The sequence below is a fragment of the Trachinotus anak genome, unplaced genomic scaffold (genome assembly GCF_046630095.1).
Source record: "Trachinotus anak isolate AG129_WGS33_773 ecotype Australia unplaced genomic scaffold, CSIRO_AGI_Tana_v1 ptg000012l, whole genome shotgun sequence".
Taxonomy (NCBI): domain Eukaryota; kingdom Metazoa; phylum Chordata; class Actinopteri; order Carangiformes; family Carangidae; genus Trachinotus; species Trachinotus anak.
In genome coordinates this window covers 23,297,895-23,324,297 of record NW_027273863.1, presented here as the reverse complement: position 1 = coordinate 23,324,297, position 26,403 = coordinate 23,297,895, and the positions used below count along the sequence as shown (strand labels likewise).

Sequence of the window (26,403 nt, the reverse complement as noted above, 5' to 3'; positions counted from 1 at the left end):
CTTCCTGTATATTTATGATTATGGTCGTGCTTTTAGCGCAAATCACTTCAGCTTCAGTCGGCCGAAGACCTCTGCTTCCTCTGCCTGCTTCAAACAGAGCAGGACGGTGCCGAGTCAGTCTGTGTGTTCACCAAGCAGCTGGCACCGCTGAGGACAAACAGGGGCCTGTCAGAGGAGGCCAGAGGCCACAAAAACCACAAGAATCCTGACTCTGGCATGGCGGCGCAGCAGCTCAGGCCTCTTTTAAGGTTGGTTTCGAGGGAGAAATGGTCATGCTGCATCATGGGTTTCTGTTCATTTTTAAGGATTTCAATCTTTTTTTGGTGTCTGCCACAGATTAAGCTTCTCTCTTTGCTTTTCATTGTCCTCACTTTGTTGTTTTCCTTCCCTCGGGAGTCATTGGCTGCAGCAGCTCATTCTCGTCCACTGTGAAAAACAACCTCAGCAGTCCTGAAAACCGCCCAAGGTAAACAATCCATCACAGAAAACATGACAGCTTATGGGCTCTGTCAGTGTTTCAGCTTTATCATTATCCCTCTGAGCCGAGCACAGTGTTTTCCTATCAGCGCTGCCTTACATTCACTCCGCTTGCTGTCAGTCACCTCACAGCCACAGGGAGACCTGGAGCTCTACTGGAGGAAGTACTCGCTCGAAAGCTCGTTGCCTCACAAAGGAAACTGTAACATCTGGGTCTTTCCTCGGGGTGATTTATTTCAGGCTACTGGAAGTTGGACATGAACGTCTGGGTTTGTAAGTGATATAAAAGTGTTTGCTAAATGACTGAGGGAAAAGAGAACAAGATGAAGACAATGTCTCCTAAGCAGGTCCTCCCTTCATTATATTATTGTCCCCTTTCTCCCACTTGTATCTGGGACTTTTTTTTTTTTTTTGCAGGGACAATTTCACCTTGACCCTGCGGGCCACTTTATTTCAAAGGACTCCCTCACAATGGGACCTCTCATTGCACATGGGAGTATTTACCAACGCAACACAGATGAAAAGACCTCGCTCCCCTCCTCTTCTCCACCCCCCACCCCCGTTTCTGTCTTTCTGCTTCCCGCTCGCAGTCTGGATTGATTTAACTGTACCGTTTCAACTGTCTGTGCAGCAGCAGATGTCGGCCATACTGAAGCTGAACTTGGAGCGAGGCCTTCACGACTGGGCTCTGAGCTACTTCACATGTTTGACTCATTGTTTGGCCGGGCGGAGGGAGGGGGGCAGCAGAGGTGGTGGAGGAGGATCACCGTTCTGCACTTGGAGCCAGAGTGGGCTGTGATGTGTTTGGAAGTGTATTTTATGCGTTTTATCTCACAAGATCGGTTTACTTACTGATGAAAAGCTGCACTCAGCCTGTGAAAACAGTTGTTTAACGTCTCCTCTGGAGGAATTTCTTCTGTCTGAGAAAATAAACCCTTAACATGTCATCAGGGTTAACTCACTGTGAAAGACTTCAAAGTTTTACTGCAAAGATCTGTGGGCCAGCACTGAGCTAACACTGGGTTTCTATAGCAGTACTCACCCAGGACAGGTGAGATCTAACAGGATGCTATTAGTGGCATTATGGGAAATGTAGGATCCAGTGTTTTTTTTGGGGGGGGTTAAGTCATACCAGGGACTAAAAGTCAGGATATCTCAGTTTCTGGTGCACAGATTTTGACCATTTTTAATCTGTCTCTCAAAATTTCCCAACTGAATTTGGGAATAGATTGGAATTTGGTTTGGTGAGCTCACACAACACAAAAACAAACAAAAACAAAAAAAAACACACACATCATAAACAGTAGCACACCAGGACATACAACAAAAAGAAAAGAGAAAGAGAAAGAGAAGTGGTAAAAGTAAAAAGCAGTAATAACAATAAGTAATTAAATAATTAAGAGCAGCATTCTTAATGCGATGCTAGTTGTACCACAACCAGCTAACATGAACATTGTATAAAAGCCCCTACAGTGTCTCAGGGACAGGAATAACAGCAGCACCAGAGATTCAGGAATTAAGCTGTTAGCTGTTAGCTGTTGCTTCTCAGTCTGCAGATTTCAGCTCCTGGCCTGTGAGTCTGTGCCGAGGTGTTTCCAAACCAGAGAGTTGGTCCGAAACTGAGGATGCTCTCGACCCCAGCATGATAAAACTTGCATCACACCTTCCCGTGACATGGAAAAAAATTTTCAGCTGTCTTAAAAAGAGAAGTCGGTAATACCAAAGAAAAATTATACCAATATGCCGAAGAGCTGCTTCAACTGCATGGCACCTGGCTAAGATGCAAAAGGTTTTTTCCTCTCTTTGTTTCTCCCGAAGCAGCTTTAAGGTGGAAAATGACTTTATTCCACACTGTTCCTGAGAAGTCAGCCTGAATATATTTGGTATATTTAGAAGCTTTGGGATCTCCACCAGTGTTTTAAAATAAAATCCCATGTGTCTTTAGTTTAGCTGAACAGTGTGGATCCGTACTGACTGACCGGGGAGAGGTTCAACTCAAGACGACAACATGTCGCTGAAAACTCCTCTGGCCTGATGTACAGTAACGAACAATCAACAGTTGAACAATTAACATCCCATAACTCAGCATGAGGTTTATGTTTCATTGTGCGCCACTCCCTTCTCGCTCGGAGCTTTTACAGCACCCTGTGGAAATGACACAAACGTCTGCAGGGAGACACGGAGAGAGAGGCAAACAGAAAACAGCGCAGTCATCCAGATCTTCAGAACACGGCTTTAATCAGGAGCAGGCAGACAGCCACTTTGAAATGTCCCCGCTCACATTCATCTGCTCTGACATGTTTAGGGACACAGACGATAAAGGCCTAATGCAAAAAGCATGTTAGAAAGATCCCTCACTGTTTTAAGAGAAAACAACACATTTCTGCGTTTACAGGCAAAATCATGACCATGTCACACAATGACAGTTTTTTTATGAGATATTATCAACACTTCTTGTAGGAAATGTGATGGAAAAATAACTTAGATACACATTTTGACCGGTTTTACTGTCTCACTGAGCCTTTTGACAATCAAAGCAGCCTTATTCCCTCCTCACATAGATCACATTCCTGCGGGGACACAAAGAGAGTGCAGCGATGCTTTGATTAGCCACACAGGACAACACAGGGGTCAACACACCAGAACAAGCCTCCCAGTTTCACCCCCTTGCCTCCAGCCTCTCTTCTATACAGCTGCCTTAATAATACCCCTTCCGGGGCTTCTTCCAAATCCCATCAGTCTGTTTGTCCGGATCTCGCTCTGCGGCTTTTTTCCGGATCCTGAGAAAAGAAGGAATTGAGTTGAGAGAGACGGAGGAGGGCTGGAGTTACTCTCGCAGAGCGTGGATCCAGGATTAGGCGGAAAAGAGCAAATACCATGGAGGAGAACTGAGGGAGGAAGCCGCGAGGGTTAAGACTCCAAACAATAGAAATTAATTAGAGCTCCCTCAGTGGAGCATTGCTCTGCTGATGAAGGATTGGAGGATTATTGGATAAGCACATGAAATACTGTTTTTGTGTATGGTGGGGCCCCCTTCACTATCACTGCTCTCCATGTGTGAAAGCATGGATACAAACTTTACACAGCAAAAAGTATTAGAGGATTTAAAAACCTAAACCTAAATTGGCTGTAACAGAACTGCGATCCTGTTTCCAACCAAGTTTCCTTCCTTTTTTCTCTTGAGGAAGTTCAAGGTTGGAAAAAAAGAGTCTTAAAAAATTGTTGACTGACAGAAAAATATTCACTGACCATTTTTATATTCCAAATATTAATTGGTTCCAGATTTTTAATCGTAAGCATTCACCATCTTCCTCTGTTTTATATCCCTCTGAATCAACTATTACTGGGTTGTGGCCTCACTTTGTACTCTGGGAGTTTGTGATGGGCATTTTCCAACATTTCATAGACTAAATGATTAATCGACTATTTGACAGCTAGGACAATCATCACGAAGGAGTATGTGTTAGTTCTTGCTCCAGGTCTTCATTGAAGTTATTTGATGTTTACACTCAGTGAAATATTCAAACTCCAGACTGCACGTGTTAATGGCAGCACGGCTCCATCAAATGAAAATATTGTAGATGTATCGTGCATCATTTTTCACAGTTTTCACCCCCAAGCTCTCCCTGTAATGCTTCATATCATTGGAGATGTTGGGCTCTGCACTAGGGCTCTGAAATGTGAAATCAGTTGTATAATCAATTGTGTCACTTGACTCTGCTGGGGCTGAAGACTGTAAGTTTAAAACTGAAACAAGTCTGAGGGTGTGGTGTTAGGAAGAAGAAGAAGTTTTCTAGACCTCTGTGGCCTGCTCCTCATCTCTGCCGCAGGCCAACAGCCTGACACTACAATGGCCTTGATTACCATAACACACCCAAATCTCCACAACCAAACTGTCAGTGGTCAAGTTGAACTGGAGCTTGAGCAGGATCTTATTCTCTATCCTCTGAATACATAGAAACAAGGAGAGCAGGAGATTTCTGCCGGGGAAACGCACAATGCAAACGCTGTGTCATATTTTTCTTCACAATTTTAAGTTAAACCTGATTGAACTGATGAAAGTCATAAACAGTAAATGTAGGTTTAAATTGACATAATAAAAAATGTCTTATGATGAAAGAGACCAGTAGGGTTGGAGCTTCTCGGTGTTCAAAGGCTCCGTCTCAGACTGGATGAAAGAAGAGGAGCCGGAGAGTCGCCTGCGGGTCAGAAGATCAGAGAGAAAACAGCAAAGAAACATAAGTTGAACAGAGGCAGACACTCAAGGCCAAGGTCTCTCTCTCTCTCTCTCTCTCTCACTCACACACTCACACACACACACACACAACAGGTGTTGCTGGGGCTCTGTTGTTGTTCTTCCCTCCGGGCAGACTACGACTATGATGAGAAGGTGGATAATTTGAGAGCCACAGTCATGAAAAATTTACAGCATCCATCATGAGTGATAACAAGGAGGATGTTGGAAACAAATGAAATGAAAGAAAACTCTCAGCAGTGAAGGCTCTGTTTGGTCTCAGGACCACTAAACCATTAGTTAATTCCAAGTAACACAAGTTTGAATCCAATCTGGCAACTCGACTCCATCAGGATGTGTGAACCATTTAAACTCGCTGCAACAACAGCAGCTTATTGGAACAAAAGCCCCCACATTTCACCGTGCTGGTGCCTCTGTTTGGCTCCTTCTTGGCTCTGAGACTAATTCTGCCTTTTAGCTAATACATCCTAAAATGTACCTTTGAGAAGAGACCAGGTTCAGGAATGTGATCCAAAGAGTTAAAAACAATAACCATTTTATTTTACGCTTGTGCACAAAAAAGGGTGATGTTTAAGGGTTTTTACAGCTTTTTTTGTTTAACTTGTGTAAAATATCTTTATTGCAAAAACTGAGTCTCAGAAGTCAAAAATCTATTCTTTCAAACCCGAAAGAAAGAATTTAGTTTTAAATGTTAAGTCTTATTTTGAGGGGTTACTGTTAAAAAAACATGTAGAAAGAGATTTGGAGCTATGATTTCATGATGTTGCTGCAGCTTTTGCAACTTTGCATTAGGTGACAGTGAAATGACTGAAGTTCTTTGAAATTTGACGGAAGATACTTAAAACCTGAAAGCATCTCCAGCCTCAGCAGTGGACCAGCACACCTTGTGCACATGGGCGTTTCATCAGTGTGCACCTAACTCCAACACACCCCACGCCCACCAGGCCTCTGCAGAGGAGAGGAGGAGGAGGAGGAGGGGAGGTGAACGCAGTCTGGAGTCTGAACACACGGACAAACACTCCTCCGGGGCGCAGGACGCAGGGAGGACGCTGCAGTGACAGAGGCTTTAATCCCCGCAGAGAAAAAGTTTGGACTTTTTTTTTTTTGTTTTCCTTTTGAGCGATTCTTTGTCTTGAACCTCCGGCACGGCGGGATTTCTCTCCTCTCCAGCAGAGCGGAGGTGTGTTTCCTATGATGCGCACACATCACAGGAGTGTGTGCTCCACGCTGCGGCTCCATAATGTGAGGATTTGTGTCGGAATAAACAAGGACGCCGCGTAAAAGGAGAAGCTCAGCTCCCCGGTGAGGCCAGTGAAGCTCGTTTCTAGCCCCTCAGAGAGCGGGATGGGGCCGGCGGCTGCTCTGCTGCTCGCCGCTGTTCTGGGTAAGAAACTTTCCCTGTGTTTTGTGGGGTTTATCAGTCTGAGTGTGATGTTCACGGCGGTGCAACAAGTGTGGAGCTCTGCGGCGTTCACGGTTCCACGGTGTGCGTGGAAAAAAACAAAACGCCCATACAGCCTGTGACAGAACATTTGTAAGGAAAAAAAATCAATCAAGTTATATGTAAAACTTAGATCTTTAAAATCTTTAAATGCTTCTTCTGTGCAGCATGTTTGTCAGGTGTCCCTCTGTTCACCTCAGCACACCTGTTTACCATCATGGCTGTGTGTGTGTGTGTGTGTGTGTGTGTGTGTCCAGCAGGGATCATGATAATATTCTCTTATGCCACTGTGATGTAAATGTTTGAAGGCTATAGATAGAAGGCAATAAAAAGCTTCCCTGGGGGCAACGAGGCAGATGAAAGCAGTGGGAGAGTTAAGAGCCACTTAAAACACCCATTCTTGATGAAAACCCTGTCTGAGCAGCAGAGGATTATGGGACTGCAGTTGACCCGATCCATCTGCTGCCACTGACAGTGGAAGGCAACATTTGGCTGCAGCTTCAAATGAAGGGGTTGAGATAAAACGATAGGCTGCAGTATTTCGACTTTCCACTTATCCTTAAGTGTGTTTAAGGGAATGTAACGTTCAATTAAGTGGTGTGTGTATTGCAGCCTTTCATAGTGGCAATGGAAACGCACTGTCAGCTGAGATTAGTGAGTGTTGTAAATTTTCTGGGGGAGAAATCCTCATCGGAGAGCGAAGCAGCAAAGTTTGAAAAAGACTCACATGGAGCAGCAGCTGCTTGTGCTTCACCTTTTCACTGCTGTGAATCCTCTGCTGGCCCTCAACAGGCCCTTTAAGTTTTACCACAATCAGCTATTTTAAAATGTATGTGAATGCTCCAACTGTTTGCTCTAGTAATAGATTATCCTACGACTCTTTCTGTTCATCCCTGTGATGGATTTTTTTCTTTTTTTCCTTTAGTGAGTTGGAATTGAAGATATGTAGGAGTTTCTCAGAAGGTTTGGTCATTTCCAGCACAGAAAATAGACAAAAACCACCAGACTATGGCAACAAAAAGAGGAAAAACACTTCATAGAAAAGGTTTTTAGCCATTTTCATCACAATTACAAGCAAGAACTCAACTAATACTGCATCTCTGAGGCTGATCCAGATGCTGGTATTTGAGCTTTTGTTTTTTTTCTTCAAACAGTTTACATTAGGAGATATTTTTAGCAATGTACACTCAGATTTAGTTATAAAGGAGCTTAGACATGAAGTGAGGCAAGATATTTAACAGTTCAATAGCAAAACATACTATCAAAGGTGAAAGTAATACTAAATATGAGATCACAGCAAACTTTATACAGTAACCTTCACTACAAATGTACAAACTGTATGTTACATTTATTATAATACAGGAAAATATTTAGAACTTGCATATATAATATACTTGCATATATGCTTAAAATCATCTCAACCCAAACAGAGAAAACAAACTCCGTCATACACTGTCACTATAAGACGATATCTGACAATAATATCGGCTGCTGATGTTTTTCAGGCTCTTTTACAAACATTGCTTCAAGTTTTGGTCATATTTTGTGTTGAATACAAATTAAACCAGCTCTTAAAGTTGACTGGAAATCTACACTTTGTGTGACTTTTTAAAAGTAACATGATACAGTTAACAGAGCTCCAACAAGGCCAAATAACCAGTGCGGAGTTTGCAGAGGCGTCAGTCAGAAAACTGGTCAAATAATTTCATGTCAGCGGGAACAGTCAAAGTGAAAATGATGTCGACCACGAGTTGAGACCAGCAGAGGACGGACAGATGAATCAGCAGAGTTTCAGAGGGTGAAGAAGAACTCAAATCATTGACATAGCTGAAAATGTATATTCTTTATTGTGACAGTGCTGAGAAGGACTCTCAACAACAGCAGTCACACCTCAAGGTCAATTTACTAACTGTTCAGCAGATGAAGTTCTCCAGTTGTCGCGGAAATGCAGATGTTCGTCTTTCCATTTATTTCCTGACAGACTTAAATTTTTTTTTTTGTCCACGTTGGCTTAAAAGTTGAGTTTCAATCACGAAGCCTCCGAAAAGCTTGAAAGCTCCGGAGCCTCTACTAAATGGACTTTGGGGTGAGACTGAACGGACCCTGAAACACATCATGAAGCTCAAACACAAGATATTTCCAGAGCTGCTGGGACGCTGAGCCACGCTTCGAGGGCAGCGGCGTCCGGTCCGACCCTCTGGTCCACTCCGAAACAAATATCACTGCCACTGAATTTTATTGGCTTTTAGTGAAGCATCTCAACATCTATTGGATAAAGGATATCCACGGTGCCTGGAGGATGAAGTTCAGTTTTAGAGATGAGCATTGTTGTTGTGAGCGCCCCCGATGTTAGCATTCAGCCTCACAGATCTGCTAGCTCGGCTGTAAACTCATTTCCCTCCCTAAAAAAACAAAAGTAGTATTTTATGACCTTATTAGAGGATGAATGTCAAATCCTAATCTGGGCGAAGTGACTCACAGCTGCAGCTGTCAGATACATGTGGACTGGAGAACACAAAGTACAATATCCTCTGAAATCCAGAGAAGCAAACACAGAAAGAAAAGAAAAAAAAAACTCTTTAAAAAACTCCACTACTGTACTTAGTTATTTCCCACCTCTGGATTTAGTTACTTAAACCTGTTATTTTCTTTACCCCCTTTAAGTCCTGCGTAGGCGCTGCCAAACTGTGAGATAACACAAAGAACAGTCCTTTGTCTGGTCTCTGCTCTGGCACTTCGGGAGTTTTTTTTTCTCTTCCCATAAACGATGTGGAGTCTCTCTGCTTGTCAGGGGTCCCAGGGCTGTTACCTCACCAGTGGGATCAGGCCAACTGGAAATGTTCTCTGTGGTTTAGGGCTCTGGGAGTTTTGTGGGCGCTTTGATTCAGATAGAGAGCAGCACTTTGGGAAAGCAGCAGCAGCGGCGGCAGCGAGGGAGCACAGGGTTTGAGTCGAGCCGTTTCTGATGATTGCCCTAATGAGGGAGGAGCTTTGTTTTTTTACGTGTGTGAAGAAAGCTAATGGAAGAAACTCCCACTACTCACACATTCAACACTCGTTAAAATGTCTACACAGAGCGATGTATGACGCTTCCTCTTAAAAGTAATTTCTACAAACAGGCTACACACAACCTCCTTTTAATCATTTTCCCATTTATTTCCCCGTCAGCCTGTTTTCCATTTTGAGCTGGTTCACTCCTGGCTTTGATCTAACATAACTCTCTGTAAAAAGATTTGTAACTGTGTTTAAAACTGTTCTAAATAAAGCTCATGTTTCATTATAATTCTGATATTTTCACCATGCCGCAAATGATTCTTAAACAAGTGTTGGTCTGATGCTGCTGACTCTGGATCAGCGCAGTCGCTGCTGCACAGTTTAATATCAAATCAAACACACACAGCATCGCTCTCCCATTAGAAACAGATGAATCAGATGCATGCTAACCTTTCTACTTCAAGTGAGAGGAAAGACTCTGCAGTTTGAATGCTGGGAAGGAAACTAATGAAATATTGGAGATGCAGGAGAGAGGTTTTTGGATTTTAGGGTTTCTGAACCTTTTTCAGACTTTATAAAGCATCACAAGTGCTTTTCCAAAGTGCTTTTTATGCATCCAAAGTGTTCCACAGCATCTCTACTGACTACACTACTCAGAATCCCCAGGAAGCTCCTTTACGTCCACAGTCTGTTGTAAAGGAAACATCGCTTGACTGGGTTCTGGTTATCTGCTCCACCTTAAACTTTTCAACTCCTCATCCTCATATTTTAGTGTAAATTCGGACCAAAATACCCCAAATGATTCCATGCAGTTAACCTCGCTTGTGAGCAGACGTGAAGCAAAATCTTTCATTTTACATAGAAAGCTTAGAAAAGCAGAAAACATTTGTGTCAGAGAACCAGGAATTTTTGACTCAATTCATGTCTTTATTCTTAAAACTGCTGCCAATACAGTGTCTGCTGATTGACAGACTAATGAAAGGTTTCAGCTCTAGAAAATTGCAGCATGAAAAAATTTAAGTTAACATGAGTCATAATGTCAGTAATCTGACAAATTTTGCACGTTATCCAGCCCCAGTTGTTTATTTTTCTATCCTTCACCATTGAGGAAAATGAATGAGTGCATCTGTTCCATGCAGATACTCTCACATTTGTTCTCAATATGTAGATGCCTTGTTTTGTTTTGTGCGTTTGTGTGTGTCTGTCCTGCCCCGAGATTCACCTGCCATTAAACCTGCGGTGGTATTTGACCGGCGGAAACATCAGCGAGGTTATAAGTGTGTTTGTACTGCACATCTCACCAGGTTTCCTTTTTAAAATTCACACACACACGCTGCTAGTTTCTGCTCTGCTCACTGTGAAAACAAGCTGTTGGCAGCCGCTCAGGGTCTTTCCCCCTAGTCCAAGCTTACTGCAGGTGCAAAAAAAAAAAGCCCCTCCAACACACACACACACACACAACATGCAGGAAACTATGAAGCCTTTTTTCTTTGATTTTTAGCACAGCTCCAGCCAGCAGAGCAGCGTTACTAATGCCACCAGCTGAGTCAGGGGATCAACTGTCCAGCGTTTCCACTGAGCAGCGCTGTGATGTGGTGATTTACACACAAGCCTCGGCTAACACACATAGGAGCTGCCTCACTGGGTGTAAAACAGCTGGATATATCTTTGTTCTTCATGGAGCTTCTGGCTTCTTTTAATGAGATGTTTGTGTTCCTCCGCTGGACGTTATTAGTCTCAAATTAAAAGCACACAGCCGACCGCGGCGGCATTCCTTCGGCGTTAAATGATATTTCAAGCCAAAGTCTTCATATTTCAAGGTAGATTTTGATGATATTGGAGTATTACATGGAATAAATCCTCCCTGGAATGTGAGCTTCAAGGCTTTTCTTTGGCTCCAGGCTTTGAAAATGCTTTCATTTCCGATATTTTATCCCCCTGATCTCGGCTCATTGTTGAAGGTATTGTTATTTCATGTGGTGCATCGAGGGTATGCGCAGATAGGAACGCGAGCTGAGGGTTTTTGAATGTCAGTGCAGCTCATGTCCTTTAAACTTTTGCCTGCAGTTGCTTTGTTGGAGCATTTGTTCAAGTCAGATGCGAGAGCAGAAAGTCACCTGTTAGTTCTTCAACTTTGGCATCTTCATCATGTGATCAGCGAATATTTATATATATACTTCACTCACGCCAGGCGCTGGAGGTCACTGATGAAGCTCTGTCACCCCTGGGCGATAACATGAGTTAAAATGATTGAAATAAATCTTCTAAACACTTCAAAGAGGCGTAGCACATTGAAAACATTAGAGCCACTGCTTTTTCTACTTGAGCCGACTATAATTAACTTTCTTATTAGTTGCTTTGAAAAGAGTCGTAATTTATCGGGACATAAAGATCTAAAAGAAAAATTTCTGCCAAACTAAACTGATTCTTGACATTTGAGTCATTTCACCACTGTGGTTTTTGCCATCTCTGCTTTCTCATCATGAAAATTTCTCACCTTCTTTGAATCCTGAAATGTTCCCACGTAACTGAATCTCCTCATGTTTTTTCCAAACAATCATCCCTTTATTCATTTACTTGTTTTTTTTTTGTTTTTTTTAAATCTCCACTGAGTTCAATCTTCACTGTCGTCGTTGTTCCAACAGGCTGCGCTGAAGGTTCCTCTCTCCACTACTCAGACGGCCGCTCCAGCCGTCTCTCCCTGGAGAAAACCTTCGGTCGGTCGGTCAAAGACTCCAAGTGCCAACACATGCTGAAGCACCTTCACAATGGAGCCCGGATCACTGTGCAGATGCCTCCCAATGTAGAGGGTCACTGGGTGTCCACCAGGTAAACGACTACAGACTTACAGCCTTATGTTTTGAGGAAGTTTTGACATAATGCATAAAGGAATTAGGCCCTCTCCTATCTCATAGATATTTAAAAGACCATACTGTGGTACTTGTGGCTGCTGTGGTCCATCATTCCAAACATACTATGAGCTCATCGAGTGATTTCTTACTTTTCAAGTAGCAATTACTGTAATTTCATGACCATACAGGAAGAAAATCAACTTGCAGAGGTTGTTTTATTGGCAGAGGTTCATCATTGTCTTTGTGTAGATGGAGCAGGCGCTGTTTTAACTTGTTTTGATGGTACGTTTGTGGCTGAATCATCCGAACACCATCTATTTGTGCTTCCAAGTCAGCATTATGTTTGGGTCTGTCCCAGTCTTATTATCTATTCAACCCAATATCTCAGTAACACCTTGAGGGAATTTCTTCAAATTTGGCAGAAACTTTCACTTGGAGTCAAGGATTTACTTAATAGAATTTGGTGGTCAGAGGTCAAAGGTGAAGGTCACTCTGACCTCACAAAACACATCAAAAAAGAAATACGCTAATTATGACACAATTTAACTCAAATCTAGTCTTATTAGTTGAATAAGATAAAATGATGAAGTGATGACAGACGGTCAAAAGTCAACTTCACTGTGACATCATAATGTTTTGCAAAAACACTTCTGGTCATTATTCAACGTTGTATTTCCTCCAACTTGACAGCTGTGAGGCAGTAATTCTACTTTTAATGACCAAATTCACATGATTGTTTTCAGTGTCCTGTTTTTGCATTTGGTTTGTCTTTTTTTCCCTAAAACAGTTGCTTTGAGTCAGCTTACTATTAAATCTTGAATTTCTGAGGTTCTTTGAATGCACCACAGAGCAACATTCTTCAAAATGGCCCCTGATGGCAACTGAGAAGACTGTGATACTGCTGCATGAACATAATATGACTTTGACCCAAGTTCACTGTAATGGATTACAGTGCTCTCCAAGGTTTTAATTCTCTGCAAATTGATTTAACTACACAACTTGAATGAACTAAAAACAGTGACTGGCTGGGAAGTACAAACAATCATTCATCCACCTTAAATCTGACGGTTTGCCCTGATCAATAGCAGTGCCAACAGGCTGAAAACTCGCAAACTGCAAGAATATCCCTGTAGCAAAGTAAGACTTAGGAAATTGTTCATGCAATAACTGATCATAAACAACATTTGATGAGCAAACTGTTTCTGAACTTCTCTGTTTTCTGTTGCAGCTGTGAGGTGAGACCAGGACCAGAGTTCTTGACGCGCTCCTACAGTTTCTACGCCAACAACACCTTCCAGGCTCACCAGTTCTACTACGAGGACAACCACTGCACCAAACCCACCTACACCCTGGTGATCCGGGGTCGGCTGCGCCTGCGCCAGGCCTCCTGGATCATCCGCGGCGGCACAGAGGCAGAGTACCACCTCCACCGCGTCCAGATGGTGTGTCACACAGCCAGCGTGGCCAAAGAGCTCAGCCAGAGGCTCAACCACAGCTGCCGAGGGGCAGTGAAGGGCCCCTGGGAGCCCAGTGTGATCTATGAGCTGTGGAGTGAGGAGGGTGGATACGACTGCTCCAGGGAGCTTAACTTTGCCATGCACGAGCTGCAGCTGCTGAGGGTGGAGAAGCAGTACCTGCACCACAACCTGGATCACCTGGTGGAGGAGCTGTTTCTAGGAGATATCCACACCGAGCCGTCACAGAGGCTGTACTACAAGCCGTCCAGCTACCAGACCGCCCTGCAAAACGCCAAGGTCAGTCCCTTATGTCATCTCTCTTTTGGAGTTTAGGGCAGTCAGGGAGAGTCGGCCTCTGGGGCAATTCAGGAATATATTTCAGAGCTGTTGGAAACTTGTAGACTAAATAAGAGGTCGCAAGATAAAGGATGTAAAGGCTGTGATATTACTACTGGAATAGGAAACAAAAAAAAACTGAATTCAAACAGAACATTAAGCTTTTTTTTTTTTTTTTTTTTTTTTGAGCTTTTTCTCCAGTCTTTACTTTTTGCTAATTTCTTGTCAACTGCTGGATAGTTTCACCTGTGCAAGCCATTGAAAACTATTTGAATAAAATGGTCTGAGAGGGGGAATGTTTGGTTGAACTTCTCACAAACCATCAGTAGACATTTCTTTGTATTAGGAGGTCACAAGCTAAAATAGTTGCGAGACTGCTGTAGATATTAACTTTGTTCAGCTTAAAGGTGCCCTGTGGCGTTGTATTTAGACTCAGTGTATCCTTAGTCTTATGAATGTGATTTAATGAATTTCCTTCCTTCCTTCCTTCCTTCCTTCCTTCCTTCCTTCCTTTCTTCCTTCCTCATAAAACATTTGCAAAGCCTATTTTTTCAGTCCATTTTTGCTTGGACTCTTTCTTCACCATCTTTGGTGCATTGCTATATTTGAGGCATGATGTTACGATCAGATACCCACTCCTAAAAACATTGCTCCATAGCGCTCCTAGTGGTCAAAAACTGCACACGGCAGCTTTAAGTTTCAGTGACTGCGACATTTCGTGATCGTTTGTGAGGAGGAGGATGGCATTCAAGGTAAATGTTTCCTTTTTTTGCCAATTAAAACTGCTGCTAATGACAATCAAGCCAACCATTAACCAATCAGGATGTCTGAACTGACAGTCAAGCATTTGTGAACACCTTCACAAAGTTTGCTTTGGCCCCAAGGAGGGTTTCAAACAGACAGAAAACCCCCGACTGTCTAGGTGCAGATATACTTACCAGTACGAGTCGCTAGTGCAGCAAGCAGGATGAGCATCCTCTGTATCCCCCAAACTGCCTTTTGTGTTTGTTGGAACACATGACCAGGCCGGAGGTAGACTTCTATATTCTGTCCCGAGTGTGTGGCTCAGTGAATAACCAGCTGAACCCTGCTCCCACTGTGCTGAGCCTCCACGCTGCAAAGACCACACACGTAAACGAGCTTGAACTGACCCTAAAGACGTTTTTTTCATGGGAGTTATCTTAAGCATATTCTCCTCAAGGCAGTGAGCAGACCTGGGTACAACAGTATTTGAAAGTAAGTGTTCAGAGTGGCGGACTAATCGGAAAAAGCAATGAATTCCCAACGAGAGTAAACTGCAGCAATGTCAATTCATTGTAATTCTCTGCGATTGAGAACTTGTGATCTGTAATCTCCACCCATCTGTCGCACCAAATGGATTAAAACACTTGAAACTTTAAACACTCTTTGATCAAAATCTCATTAAGGATCAGGGTAAAGTTAAGAATTATGCCTTTTAAACCCTTTATACGCTAAACATTTGCTCTACCAAACCAGAAACTATGCAGACGCTCATTTCTTCTCTCAAATCTAGTCTAAAGAAAAAGCCCTTTCTTCCCTCCACTGTGCGTACGGGATGTAATTTCTCTATTTACACTGCTGAACAGCAGTTTCCCCGCTGGGTGAAACCCAAGAGTGATGTTTTCACTGTCACCCTCCACAGAGATTACAATGAAATCCCGTTCAGGTCCACTGTCTAAACAAACATCCATTTGTACGGGGATGATGAGGCTTGGTGTTGCTGATCAGAATGTAAACAGAGCGCGGAGTGAGGAGCTGTGATCAGACAAGCTCCCCTGTGGCGCTGTAATGACCAGGGCTTCTCTCTTTAAGCCCCTCCGGCCCACAGAGGCGCAACGTGAAACCCGGCCTATCTCTGGGAGCGATCAACATGTGGTATTCCTAGAATTTGGAATCATGCAGCCATATGAATTATTCCAGTGAGCACATACCAGGTCTGATCTCATGCATGCCTGAGGCTTACGTCGGAGCGTTGCATGTGCTCTTTTGCTCCTCCATCTTTTCTGAATTAAAAAAAAAAAAAGGAAGAGGAGGTGTTGGTGGAGCTGAAAGTCAAGCGTAATTACAGCAAGGGTCAGTTCATCTAAATTCCAAATAATCTCTCTTCTGGTCTCCTCTTCTAGCCGTGCACTGTTGTGAGAGTATATTTACTTAAATATGGCACTTAAGTACAGGCTCGAGGTCCTTGCACTTCACTTAGTATTTCCATTTTATGTTACTTTACACTTTGATTCCACTTAAGTAATAGCACCAGTTACATTTCAGGTTATGACTTCAATAGGTTCAGATTTGTTATAAACTACTATAACATTTATTCCACATTGCAAACTTGACCAAATGTCAGGATAAAAGCATCAGTAATCATTGAATATTACAACACTTACAGGGGCCATTCTTCTGCGTCATTAGTACTTTTATTTTTGATCATCTTAGATCATTTTTCTGCCAGAACCTTTCTGTACTTTTACTGAAGTGAAATTTTGAGTACAGGAAACTTTTTTACTTAGTATTTAAGTGAACAATAATGCTGTTTTTGTTTGTGTTGTGTTGTTTGTTTTATTTGGACAATCACTTTGGCAGAAAGTAGATGTAATAGTTCCAATGTAAACTGTTCAGTGTGTTTTTATGAGTAACTGTGGCATTGTTTCTGGAAGGAGACACTGCTGTTTTTTTTTCTTTAAAAAGCTGCAGTAATCAATATTTTTATATAAACAATGGTTCAAATAACTGTTTAATTTGAAAGGTTTCCATGTCGTGACAAACTCAGAGTTATCGCCCAACTCTACAGTTCCTCACAGCTGTAGGGAACATTTTAGCTTCTTTCAGCTCACTGTTTCTGTTTTACAACCTGCAACTTTAAATTTTTGGTTCAGTCTCATCAACCTTGTTATAAGTAGCAGGCAGTTGTTTTTCTTTTTTGGCGTAAATGCTCTCATATGCTGATTCTACGCTACCTACGCTGGAAAAGTAGCTCACAAACAGACTGAGTGAGCGACTAGCTGGTGAACAGAAGTGGAGCCTGTAGCAGCTTAAGAGCAGATATTTCTCCCTCAGGAGATGGTTCAGACCAAAAACAGAGCAAAAAGAAGTTAAAATTATACTTGCATTCATTACATGGCCTGGTCTGCTGGAAGTGTAAATAAGATAACATGTCACATCAGCTTTATAAGTGTTGCTTACACTTTGTTGCGCTGCCCCCAAGTGGCCAATATATAATAACAATAATACAGCTTTAAATGTAGTTTGTTTTGTTTTTTTAATGCTATGAGCAACTTAATGGAAACCTATTTGCCTCTATTTTATTTGAATGGAAGTGGAGATGACTCTAAACTGCAGCATATACATAGACCCAGAACGATTTGCATTTGTATCATAGTGGAAATAAGTGAAGAAATGTGTTATATTGTAATTTGGTTGAACTAACCCTTTAAGCTTGGCAATATGCTTTTATAATAATACAAGTCAGAATTAACATCCTACATGTTGAGTAGTTCTATAGCTTTGCTCAATTTTGGACCCAGTTGGTCATCAACTCAACATATTCTGTAAATTATGTTTTAAAATCTATATTTTTCAGTAGAAAATACCTCACTCCTTCCTGCCCAGAGTACTCTCCACTTGACCATTACTTGAGGTTGTAATGGTTTCTTTTCAGGGATTTTTTTTTTATTGCCATGGTGACTATCCAATCCATCAATCTTAAAATGTGATCCTGGAGCTGGTCCCAGTCCAGAACTTGCTGGTGCCAGCAATTTGTGGTTATAGGGCGAACCTCAGCAGTGATGCAAGAGCAAGGCAGCAAACTTTGTTTTTACGTGTTTCTGGTTTTTTTGTCGCCGGTCCGCTGCTGCGTCACTGAGGCATCACCACTTGATAATGACCCTTGTTAGGAGGGGATGTGTGTCTTTATATTGTTGTTGTTAGTAAAGTGTTAAAGTGGTTTCTTAAGTTTTTCCACGTTTCCTTCATGTTGAGCTTCATTTGTGATGATGCTGCTTCCCTCGGTCTTGTTTTGGTCTTTGTAATCTATAAGCTACTGAAATACATTCAAAACTTCAGCAATGAAGCCACTCAGTCTAATATGAGACTCTTATTATGAATTTCTGGGAAGTCATCTCTAACTTAAAGGAGAAGCACCTAGAAAAACATGGGTGTAGTATTTATGCTATCACCAACAGGCTTCTCTCTAGAGAAGCAGTTTAAAGCCTGACGTGGTTTCTGTTCCTTGTAAAATGTTGGCTTTGGGACTATAGGCAGTAATCCCCAAAATGTTCAAATGAAAGATGGCTGCCAAACAAAGTGAAATTAACTTCTAATTCTCCTTGATCTGCTGTGGCTTGGATTGTACCTCACTTGTATGTCGCTTCAGACAAAAGCCTCTGCCCAGTGTAGTAAAAACTGGAATGAATGAAGGTAATTTATATGAAGCAAAGGCAGTAATGTCCTCCCTTATATCCTCGTGTTTCCTCACTTCCAGTAAGAGTATAAAATGTTTCCAGAAAAAACTGTGTCCAACAAGTCATCAACACAACACAAGCTTGTACAAGTCAGACACTGTAGGTGCTCTATGGCAAGAAAACCTCCCTACTAATGCTTCCCTCTCAAATGTAAAGTTTGTACTGTCATTGTTTGTGCGTTTACAGTTTTTAAATCCACTCAAATGGATGAAAGTTCGTTAAAGCGGCTCTGCTGTGTTTGGGCTGTGGAGGCGTTTAAACCTTGTAGGAATTAAACAATAAAACAATCGATTCAGTCAGTTCACAGATGAATAACTGGCAACTGTTTTTTTTAATACTCAGTCAGTTTTTCAAGTCATTGTTCAAGCAGAACTATCCTTTGCTTCCAGCGTAGTCTGGCAGATTTGCAGTTTTTCTTATTAGATTAAACTGAACATTTTTTTTGTTTTTGTGTGAATCAAACAACCGACATATGTTGTTGAATTGTGATAGGAATTTTTCACTGTTTTCAGACATTTAATAGACCAAAGAATTAGTTTATTCAAAAGAATAATCCACAGATTTATCAGTAATAAAAATGATCATTAGTTGCAGCTCAAATCCCCTGCCATGTTCCCGTACCTATTTTACATCAGTTTTCCCGAGGAGGCTCACTGAAGGAAAGACGTTGAGCTAATGTGAAACTGATTGCAAGCCTAGAGTTCGGTTTAACGCTTACTGTGATTTTGTTTGCGGTTAGAGTTTAAAAAAAAAAAAAAAAAAAAAAGATGGAACAGAGATGATGCAAGCAAATTGCAACCGCCATGGCCAAAAGTTGAAGTATGAGACTTTTTAACCAAGGCAAACACACCCGTCTGAAACCCCAAAGATATAATTAGACATTTTGGGGAAATATGCTTATAGGCGTCCTCGCTGAGAGTGAGATCAGGAGACGAAACTACTCTCATGTGTTTGTTAAATATGAAGCCAAAAGTAAAGTGAAAGAATATCAAATTGTGTTTTTGAACTGGAGTTATGTTGCAGGCTTTTTCTGTGCCTGGCAGCTTCATAGTTAATAAGTTAATAAGCATGTTTCCCAAAAACTTGAACCATTCTTTAACAAATTCTTTGTGTAATTGTTGACACACTGAGTATATACACATAAATTAAGAGCAAATAAGCATGACTCAAATACTATATTGAAAAATATGTTAAGAATGTGTTAAATTTAAATATTTAAGAGAAGTTTATAGTCTTTCCTTTTACTTTTTTAGTTTCGTTTTACACAGATCGACTCCAAGTTTGTGCAAATTTTCTAATTACAAACCACACACTGGGATTCTGGTTTTGTCCCTTTGATTTTTCTTAATAAAATCTAACTATCCTGCTGTTACCCTCAGTCATTATCATGCGCTCAGAGCAATAAACTTAAGGAGCAACAGCTAGTGGTTTAAAAACAGGTTTTTTCGCCCTGGGTTCATGCTACGTACATATTGTTGTAGTTGTTGGGGCAAAAATAAAACCTTGCAGACACTACTTAGGACTGAAAATAACATTTTCGGATATGAAATCACTTAATCTGTTTAATTGATTGACTGTTAATATCCTCATAAAAAGACACTAGAATTAAACATCTGTCAGAAGTGTTGTAGAAATACAACATTATTTATGACAAAGTATCAGGTTTAGGAAACTAAAGGATTTGAAAAATAGTTACGATATAGAAGTTTACATAGGATTTCTATTTTTTCTGCTATGCTACCATTATTTTGGAAAACGTAATAACCAGCTTTATTATAATTAGTTATTTGCTCAGTTAATTTAAATACATATATGAATGCATGAAAATAAAAAGATATATATATCTATGAGGCTTGTAGAAAGATAATCAAAGCTCAGTTTATGGCTTTGATTTTCTGAGGCTGACAAGAAAAATATTTATCAGGGATAAGTTATTGGCTGTTGGTCAAAAGATGTATGCACACTCTGGGTTTGCTGACTCACTTTTAATAATGAAAAGCTTAACATTCGTTTGTTCAGAGAATGTGTGTTTGCTTAAAGGAAAGCTTAGTGGGCTGAGGATTTACAGACTGAACCAAAACTGTGTACATGTAGGATAATAAAAATTAATACGGTCCTGAGAATTATGTTAATTTATCTAAAAAGCAAAGATTTCTGTGTGTCCAGCTAAGATTAAGTATTTTAGCTGTTAAAACCAGTCAGAAGAAAAGCGGATTTGTTCGATGTACTGCCTGAATGATAAAGAAAATGACTTCGATGCAATTCTTGGTTTGTTATCTGAGATAAAAATGGATATATGACGCTGTAAATATGGATAATGCACAAGCATGGAGCTGGAACATTTAAGTTACTTAGAGAAGGACATTACCTTGTGTTCACCACCTCCACCCACCTCCAACACACACATACACACTAATCACAGTCTTAGATGATCATCATCCATAGAAGGAAAACATGTTCATAGTTGGACCGTGTTTTTTCTCCGCTCAGACAGACTGTCTGTGTTTTATGGGCCGGGAGTTCCTGCAGATCTCAGAGTCGTTTACAGAAACTCTCTCCTCATCCTAAAAAGTTTACGTCACCAAAAACTGAAAAATCATGTCAGTCTCATAGAAAACAGGCCTTCTCCTGGGATTAAGATTAATTAGTTCCTGCAGCAGTGGAGGTAAATGAAGTCTTGAAAGTTAATGCAAACACCCACATAAACTCACAAGCCCTCTGTACAGAGGCAGCGTTGGGACAAACTCTTGAAGCTGAGCTGAATGAGTCAAAGAATTGAGATTAATTCTGGTTCAACAAGAAGATTCTGTGATTACTTTAAAATCTCAGTTGTTTGTTTGTTCTATGATTTAATTTCAGAAACAGTGACTGTACATTGAAACAGTGAATCATGTAAATTTAAACAGCTGGAAAGATGGAGGCGTTCTAAAACTTTAAACCTGTAGTGTATAAATTGTGTATGTATGCAAAAATATACAGACATATTTTTCTCGCTGCGTGCTGTATTTATTTCCCCCTTTACATATACCTTCCTTACTCATATGCATAAGTGCTGAGATATGCACCAGTGTATAAAATCACTCTCTCTCCTCCAGTCGTCCCATTAACCTCTCGCTCTGAGGGCTGATAGAGCTGCACTGGGATTATCTCATCTGTAGGAAGTAGTGATACTCCTGTTTTTTTTTTTTTAAACTCTCCATAAATCTCCTGCAGGCATAATGTTGTCTGGGAAAAGGAGTGATGGGGTCAGGAGGGTTAGGTCTTAAATTTTGACCACCCTCAAATAACAAAAACTCCACCGCCTCCCTGGAGTTTGGTCTTTTGGAAAAAGTTTTGCGGATTACAGTTCGAAGGCTTCCAACTCAGAATCCACCAGGACCTCAAGTCGTTCCTGCAGCCAGAGACACCACAGCTGTCCTGTCTGTGGACGCTGTGATCACATGCTGCTCTGGGGCTCCACCAAACCAGAAACGATGTGAACTGAATATGATTAATAGACACTAACGGATTTACAGACCCTCGCTTGTCAATAACAGGGCGAACAAAGGATTCCTAGTGTTGTTTGTAAGGAGCGTGAAAGCTCGACTCGCTGTTTCCTGTGTCATGGCTTTTGTTCGAGCAGACATCTGTCTTTTACTGTAAAATGATGTGATCACTCTGAGAAAATGCTGGAACGTTGTCTGGCTTCCAACGCTCCAGAGGTTTAGACTGAAGGAAATAGTTTTTCCTCCTTCACCTCTGAACAGACGCCAGCCGTCCTTTATGTGAAATTCATGACACAATATCCTGGTGATGGATTAAAAAACCGCTCACCAGTGACGGGTTTCATTGAACGTGCTGGATTTTCATACGGTGATGCTGAGTGGCAACTTGAACTCTTGAGTTTGTAAACATTTTACAGCCTCAGCAGCTCATTGATTCAGGTTTGTCAGTAAACCTCAGGTTTTGTGACCCAGCTTTTCTCATGTATTCGTGTGTGTGTGTGTGTGTGTGATTGATATAGCAACAGAAATGCTGAGATTTGTTCTGTAACTAATTCAGGGCGTGTCGTCTTTACATTGTCCACTAGAGAGAACTTAAAAGTTAATTTTTCACAGTAAAATGCCCCTCTTAGTTCATATATGTAGTTTAGTCCATATGTAAAGGTTTGTATATGATGCATTTTATTGTAAATAAAAGTTAAAGTATAGCTAATTATAATTAAATATTAAAATTGGTCTAACTTGCTGCTCTACATATATATATATATATATATATATATATATATATATATATAAAATGACCCACCAAATTATACATAATGCTGAAAATCTGATAACTTAGTGTTAAAGCCACTATATGAAATTCTCAAAACAGCAGTAGAACATAGTGAAGCGTTTAGCAGCTAAAGAAGCAGCTGTTTCCCTCCGGAGTTGGTACAAAACAAAAACAGAGCTAAGAGAGAATGAATTTGGACTTATATTCACCAGGTGGTCAGAAAAACGGGGGTAAAAGAGTATTATTGTTGTACAACTGCTGGATGTGTAAATAGGCAACTGTTTGCTAACACGTTCACTGATTCAACTTAAAATATGATGTCAGTTTTGTGTTCACAGCTTGTTTTTTGCTGATATCAAAACGCCAAAACTCAGCTTAATTTAAGGATCTTTATCAAAAATGTTTCGTTTTATGTTTGATATAAAAAAAAAAAAATTAAAAAAAAAGGCCAATGTATCGTTTTCTAGTGTCCGTTATCACCATGATTTATTGTTTCAGGTTTTATTCACAGTGCAATTCACTAAACCTACTTAAAAATCTACTGACTTCCTCATTGGCTTTGAAACCATCATGTGTACAGTTTGTCTGATTATTAGTTTAAATTATTCTGATGACATAATTTTACTTCTGTTGAAATCAGGCAACCCTGGTGAGAATGAGTGCAGTCGACGCTTTGCTTTCATCCCACGTGTTTCACTGAAACAAGAAATGTTCAGATCCTACACATGGTGGTTTTAATGTCCTGCTTTCAGCTCTGTGCTAATCACAATGTATTAATGTTGTCAGTTTTAAAAATATGACAAAATCTGGCCAATGTAATACCTCCACCACCAAAATGAATTTGCTGTGAAAGTTTTTTTATTTAGATTTTAATTTATACATTTTTTTTCTTCAGTATTTAAAGTACTTATTTTTTCTAGTATAGTGTGTAATAAACCATTTATTTGTTGATAAATAAATGTTGTGTTACTGTAGCTGCTTATTTATTCTAAATTAGGGGACTTAAAGAAAGTGTTGTGTAAAAGTAGCTGACACAGTTTTTAATGTTATTTGAAGTTTTTATTAATTTCTTAAAGGCATGTTACCTGACAGTTTATCCCATTTTGATAAATAACTACTTTGAGTTACTTCAAGCTCCTGTTTTTCATCACACCTTCCCCTCTCTTTATCTCCAGAACCACGACCACGGCTGCATCGCCTGTCGTATCATCTTCCGCTCCGACGAGTTCCACCCTCCAATCCTGCCGCCGCGGGCCGACCTGACCGTGGGTTTGTACGGCCAGTGGGTGAGCCAGCGCTGCGAAGTCCGCCCTGAGGTCCTCTTCCTCACCCGCCACTTCATCTTCCATGACAACAATCACACCTGGGAGGGCCACTATTACCACTACTCTGACCCCGTCTGTAAACACCCCACCTTCACCATCTACGCCCGTGGACGCTACAGCCGAGGGCTTCACTCCACTCGAGTCATGGGTGGGACAGACTTTGTCTTCAAAGGTAACTGAGGGATATTCTCTCATCTCCACTGTTCCAGAAATCTCTGCGTTTAACTTGCTGAGTACAATATTATCATAATCAACAGAGACATCTGCCAAAACTAAGGCTCAAGTTATAACAATAAGCAGAGAAACAATGAGCCTCACGCAGGAACGTCTTGAGATTCTTACACTCATATGTTACACATCTGTTCATACCAGTGGTTTTAACATGAGGCCCATTGTTTCATTGACTTGTCCAGGTTAAAGTGTAGAGTCTCAGGGCGTTTGTAACACCGTTAACCCTACAGCATTACATCACGTCTTCTTGTGTCATCCTTCCTCTAGTGAACCACATGAGGGTGACGCCCATGGACTTGGCCACCACCTCCCTCCTCAACGTCTTCAACGGTAACGAGTGTGGAGCGCAGGGGTCCTGGCAGGTCGGGGTGGAGCAGGATGTCACCGTAACAAACGGCTGTGTGGCGCTGGGCATCCGGCTCCCCCACACAGAGTACGAGCTCTTCCGCATGGAGCAGGATGCCCACGGCCGCTACCTGCTCTACAACGGCCAGCGTCCCAGCGACGGCTCCAGCCCGGACCGGCCGGAGAAGCGGGCCACGTCCTACCAGATGCCGCTGGTCCAGTGCTCGGCGAGCAGCCAGACGTCCGACTACAGCCAAGGGGACGACAGCTACAGGCCTCTGCTGCACCACAATGACTGCACGGGATGGCACAGAGGCAGCGAGAAGCGCGTCACTGTGGCTTTGGTTGCGTTCGTCATGTCTGCGCTCCTTTTCTGGCAAAGCTAGAGAGCAGTTTGAGCTTTTTCTACACAAAGACACAAAACAAGAGTGTGGATTACAAGAGCAGACTGGGAGACTGCTTTTTTAAAAACAGCATATGTAAACTTTTAACTTTCCCTCTTTGATGAGGAGGATGAAAACTGGTGCCCCTGATCCTCTGAACTCCTCCCCAGCTCCAAAGACTCCAACACTGCTGCACCACAGAAACTGCACTTTACAGTGGAACCAAAGAGCGACTTGTTTGTGTTTCCACAAATATACAAAGATGTCTATATATCCTCACAGGCCTATGTTTTATACATTGTATTTACCTACAACTGTCAAGTTGTTTCTGGGTTTGGTACTACAAAAAAAACAAAACAATTTGATTCATGGAAACATTTTCTACATTGAACTCTAACAATAAGCTCCTTGTTTTGAGGAGATCTGCTTGTGAGTCACTGTTCACAGTAAAAAGGAACCACCATACTTATACTACAGCATTTTGTTTAAATATAGCCTGAACGCAGCAGCAATTTTCTGTCATCTATTCCACATAAAGGTCATACTGTTAATTTGGATACAATAAAACTCTTTCATCTCCTGCTCATAGCTGCATCTTCACTGGTCGACACCTGACCTTGTTTCCATCGGGGCTATTTTGAAATTATGGGAAACTGTACTTGACTTGAGAGACACTGTAAAATTTGAAAAATTAAAGCAACCTAACCTTCAATTAGGACAAGATCATATTAATGAGAATAATTATCTGATATAAGCATAGTAAATATATGCAAATAACAATCATATACAACAAATTGTGCTCTGTCTTTTCACATGGAAAACATGTTAAATTACAGTTTGTTTGGAATCAGCGGAGGAGCAGCAGAATTTTGGAAAACAATACCACAATATGAATATTGAACTGTTGAATTGAATCTAGTCTTTTACGCATCCATAGCTGTTACACTGTTTATATATCACAGTGAAGCTTTGTGCACATTAAAGTTAAAGAATACCTGCAAAAAAATACAAATATTCAGCTACTGATTTGGGGCTAAATTTGGCCATGAAAAATGTTTACACTCTCAATTTCCACAGTAAACAAAACTGGTAGTCAACGTACATTACTGAAAAAAACAATAATACAAAAAAAAATACACCTGTGCAAACAGCAAATTATGCAGAGGTTGCATGATTAAGTGGACATATCAGAATTCAACCTGCTGTTGTCATTTTATTTTTCTTGTTCCCTCGATAATTTTGAGTTTTTCCAGAACTATTCATCAACGTCTGCCTTTAATTTACTTTTACCTTTAAATCCTGCAGCTCCTCCATTTACGTGATGTTTTACAGTGTGGGATCGTCGTGTCTCTGCTAAAGTTATTTGTTAACGTGGCAACCTCGAAGATCTTCATTTTAGGTAACATGCCGTGTCTTTTAAGTCACTATCTATCGTAGATTGAGGTCTAACAATGGTGATTGAGCCTATGACCCACTCATGACATAAAAAAACAAAAAAAAAACTGGGTTAGTGAAAAAAAAGTTAGTGTCTCGGGTGGTTAAAAAAAAAAAACCTGTGATTACCATGTATCG

The 26,403-nt window shown here is 41.1% G+C and overlaps 1 protein-coding gene across 1 annotated transcript; it reads left to right on the top strand.

Annotated features, from left to right (window-relative positions):
- Window positions 1-5,405: 5,405 nt before the first annotated feature.
- Window positions 5,406-25,417, top strand: LOC139629022 (protein APCDD1). The gene is made up of 5 exons (XM_071491352.1): window positions 5,406-6,116; window positions 11,813-11,996; window positions 13,248-13,773; window positions 23,723-24,044; window positions 24,371-25,417. Exons 1-5 carry the CDS (start codon window positions 6,077-6,079, stop codon window positions 24,832-24,834), a joined length of 1,536 nt encoding a protein of 511 aa, XP_071347453.1. The 5' UTR covers window positions 5,406-6,076; the 3' UTR covers window positions 24,835-25,417.
- Window positions 25,418-26,403: the final 986 nt, after the last annotated feature.

Bases quoted from the DNA above. Each gene is read 5' to 3' on its own strand.
- LOC139629022 (XM_071491352.1), top strand. From the start codon at position 6,077: ATGGGGCCGGCGGCTGCTCTGCTGCTCGCCGCTGTTCTGG. The intron at 13,774-23,722 runs GTCAGTCCCTTA...CTTTATCTCCAG, and splicing joins CCGCCCTGCAAAACGCCAAG to AACCACGACCACGGCTGCAT. The intron at 24,045-24,370 runs GTAACTGAGGGA...TCCTTCCTCTAG, and splicing joins GACAGACTTTGTCTTCAAAG to TGAACCACATGAGGGTGACG.